The 3,122-nt window shown below is 47.9% G+C and overlaps 1 protein-coding gene across 1 annotated transcript; it reads left to right on the top strand.

Annotated features, from left to right (window-relative positions):
* Positions 1–1,414: 1,414 nt before the first annotated feature.
* H257_13211 (hypothetical protein) lies at positions 1,415–2,401 on the top strand (the record flags this gene model as incomplete). Its single annotated transcript, XM_009840678.1, has 1 exon — positions 1,415–2,401. One exon carries the CDS (start codon positions 1,415–1,417, stop codon positions 2,399–2,401), a length of 987 nt encoding a protein of 328 aa, XP_009838980.1.
* Between the last annotated feature and the right edge of the window lie 721 nt (positions 2,402–3,122).

Raw genomic sequence — 3,122 nt, 5'->3', positions numbered from 1 at the left:
ATGAGCTTGGATTTCAAACTTCCCTTCAAAAATTAAAATATAAGTTTGTAAATAATATCGAATATGACCCGTTTCGATGTGGGGGGAAATCAGTAGCTCCACTTGGAAGTACTCGGAGTGCATAAATGTCACTGTGTCACCGAAATGGGGAAAAGTTTAGAATTCGCTCGAATTGTCCTCAAGCCACATGCAAAGCCATCTGTACAATCCATATGTTTGATGGTTTAATTGAGTTTGGATTACTAGGTAGTATCATTTTTAAGACATTCCTCCGCGAGGGCCGACTCTGCAACCACATGTTATGGAACCGCTTCGCCAATTGTTTGATGGACACTACTACTGTATGTCTACTAGTATCCCCTACTAGTACACATTTTCATCCTTTTAGTGTGGGAGTCCGCCTCAGTTTCGCAGTTTTCCACTACTAGTCTGTTTTTCACTTTTAGTTGGAAGTGTATTTCCCAGGTTCGTCCAACAAACACCGAAGTTTATAACGATCATCCAAGTCGGATGTTTGGAAAATATTTCGTAAATCGTCCAACTTGCTTTCATTGGGTCTTACTTATTCCTTGCACATTTTAGCAAGTCCACTGCCGATGGCGCCGCCAGGAGCCGCTGGAATGCTGCACATGACATGATGAATTTGATCATAATACCTTGATGAGAGCATAATGTTCATGTGTGTCATAACGTTAGCTGTGCTAGCTACCAACCGTCGACCTGCAGCGGGACCGCTACCGATCCGCCACGAATCCTTGTTGGTCAAAGCACTCTACTGTACAGCTCATGAAACAGCGGTATGCTGTAGAAGGGTGACGGAATGCAGGAACTGGGCACCAGAACATCTGTGGTACTGCCTTGCCTTGCGACTGATTTATGTAAAGTACTGTCATCTCGCCCCAAAGACTAATACTACGTAGTACTATTGTAGCACTACCGGTAGTTTCCAGGGCATAAATGATAAATAATAAAGTCCAATCCATGTAGTTACGTCCGCTAGCTGCTGTTGCAGCAAGTACGCGGCCGAGGCCATTAAGTGCCCGCTGAGCGATTTTAACGTTACAGCGTAATATCAATATCAGGGTCCAATCCATGCAAAACCATTAACCAGCTCCAACAACATATCAAGTGAATATAATTCCCTCATTGAAACAACAGTTCCACTATTGTTTGACGAGGTGAGGTGGTCACTTGGCGGGAATGAAAAGCCAGCCCTACAAATTCCCTCAAATCGCAGAGTATTCTGAGAAAAAAACAGTACAGCTCATACTGGTCAATAATTTACGCGTACCTCGGGCGCGTGTGTGGCCATACTCAGATCACTCATTGAACAATTCCGTCCGATGATTTACTGAGCTTGCTTGGGCTTCTCGGATCTTTGGTTCAGTTTTCATTTTTGAATTTGCCACTTGCCATGAACGTTCTGTTTGCCGTGTCTGTTATCTTTGCTGCCTCAACGATTGTCGTCGCCCAAGAAGAAATTGTCGGCGGCGTCGAAGCTGCCGTTGGCCAGCACTTGTACGTGTCCGGATTTCGACAGAGCGAGAGAGGGGCTGCTTCGTGTGGATCCAGTTTGATCGCCCCCAACGTCGTCTTGACCGCCGCCCACTGCATCGGACGAGGCCGCAGGTTTGTGTCGATCGGTTCGCATTACAACTCTGGCACCAAAGACGGCGAATGCATCAAAGTCAAGCAATTCATCAAACACCCCAAGTACCACGCCAAGTCCTTCACCTACGATTTTGCCATTTTGATCTTGGAACGGCCATCCAAATTCCCTCCGGTCCAGGTCTCGTTTGACACGGTGGCACCTGGTACCCCTGCGATGGTGCGCGGGTGGGGTCGTACGTCTTCGGGCGGTGCTTCTTCCGAATTGCTGCTGGAAGTCGGTGTGAATTCCATCAGCAATGCCAAGTGCGCAAAGATGTTGCCCGGATACACCTTGAACGATGCCATGCTGTGTGCGGGCGGCAAGTTGGGCGAAGATTCGTGCCAAGGCGACTCTGGCGGACCGTTGACGGTGGAATCGAACGGGTATGCCAAGTTGGTGGGAGTTGTCAGCTGGGGCGCCGGATGTGCCCAGCAGAACAAGCCTGGCGTGTACAGTCGCATCTCGATCGCCCGCGACTTCATCGAACCCTTCATCACCACTCCCCACGCCGCTGGCCGTATCACCACCAAGCCGAGTTTCGCCCCAGTCATCCCGTCCAAAGTGCCTCACGTGGCCCCCATCACGACTTCCAAGGGCCCCAATGTCGCCCCCACAGCTGCGTCACCGTCCAAGTGCAGTGGCTGCTCTACATGCTTCTACCCTGCGCTGAACTACTGCTTCCCATCTGCGTACACCAAGTCAACCTGTGCCACGTTCGCGAACTTGGGAGCGTTCTGGTGCGGCAACTAGTTTTATTACAGAACGAACGATCTAATTGTTAATAGATTGGATTGCTTGCGTAATCGCGTCGACCTCTTCCATTGAGGAAAGCATAAACGTACCGTAGTGTTTCATACAATGTGGGTTGGTAATGAGACCCCCCAATACTGTATGTACGTGAATTGAAGTTGCCTATGGTCATTGGCGGGAACTCAATACTCCTATCGGTAGCCTTCTACCCAAGACCATAGACATCCCTTGAGATTTGTCGAGATTTTGATGATAGGTACATGAAACACCAAGTTCACCGGATGCTACTTCAAAACTTCTTGCAGTTGCGGTACCTAATTATTTCCCTTGAATTCGTATGCTGTAAACATATGAATGCGCTTGCTGTAGAAGCTTAGAAATCCGAAGTTGCAATACTCATGTCAGGGTGTAGTACAGTGATCCCTCAACGTTTGCTCCCTGGTATAAATTTATACTCCGTTAAATTTTATTCGATATTAATTTACTAAGGGCCTTATGACCTGGATGCATCGTTTGAAAATTCAAAATTGAGGAGCCAACACCTCATATTGACAACTACACACACAAAGACATTTGAGAGCCAATGGATGCCGGTATCATCGCTGCGTTCAAGAGCGACTACAAGCGTCGTCAAATGGATCATGTTTTAGACATCATTGATGATCCTACCGTCGAGTCCGGTCGCGAACCAAGAAACTTGTACACCGTGGACGTGCTCACG

This window comes from Aphanomyces astaci (genome assembly GCF_000520075.1).
Source record: "Aphanomyces astaci strain APO3 unplaced genomic scaffold supercont1.46, whole genome shotgun sequence".
NCBI lineage: Eukaryota > Oomycota > Saprolegniomycetes > Saprolegniales > Verrucalvaceae > Aphanomyces > Aphanomyces astaci.
The sequence above is the reverse complement of the archived record's forward strand: the minus strand, read 5'-3'. Positions and strand labels throughout refer to the sequence as shown.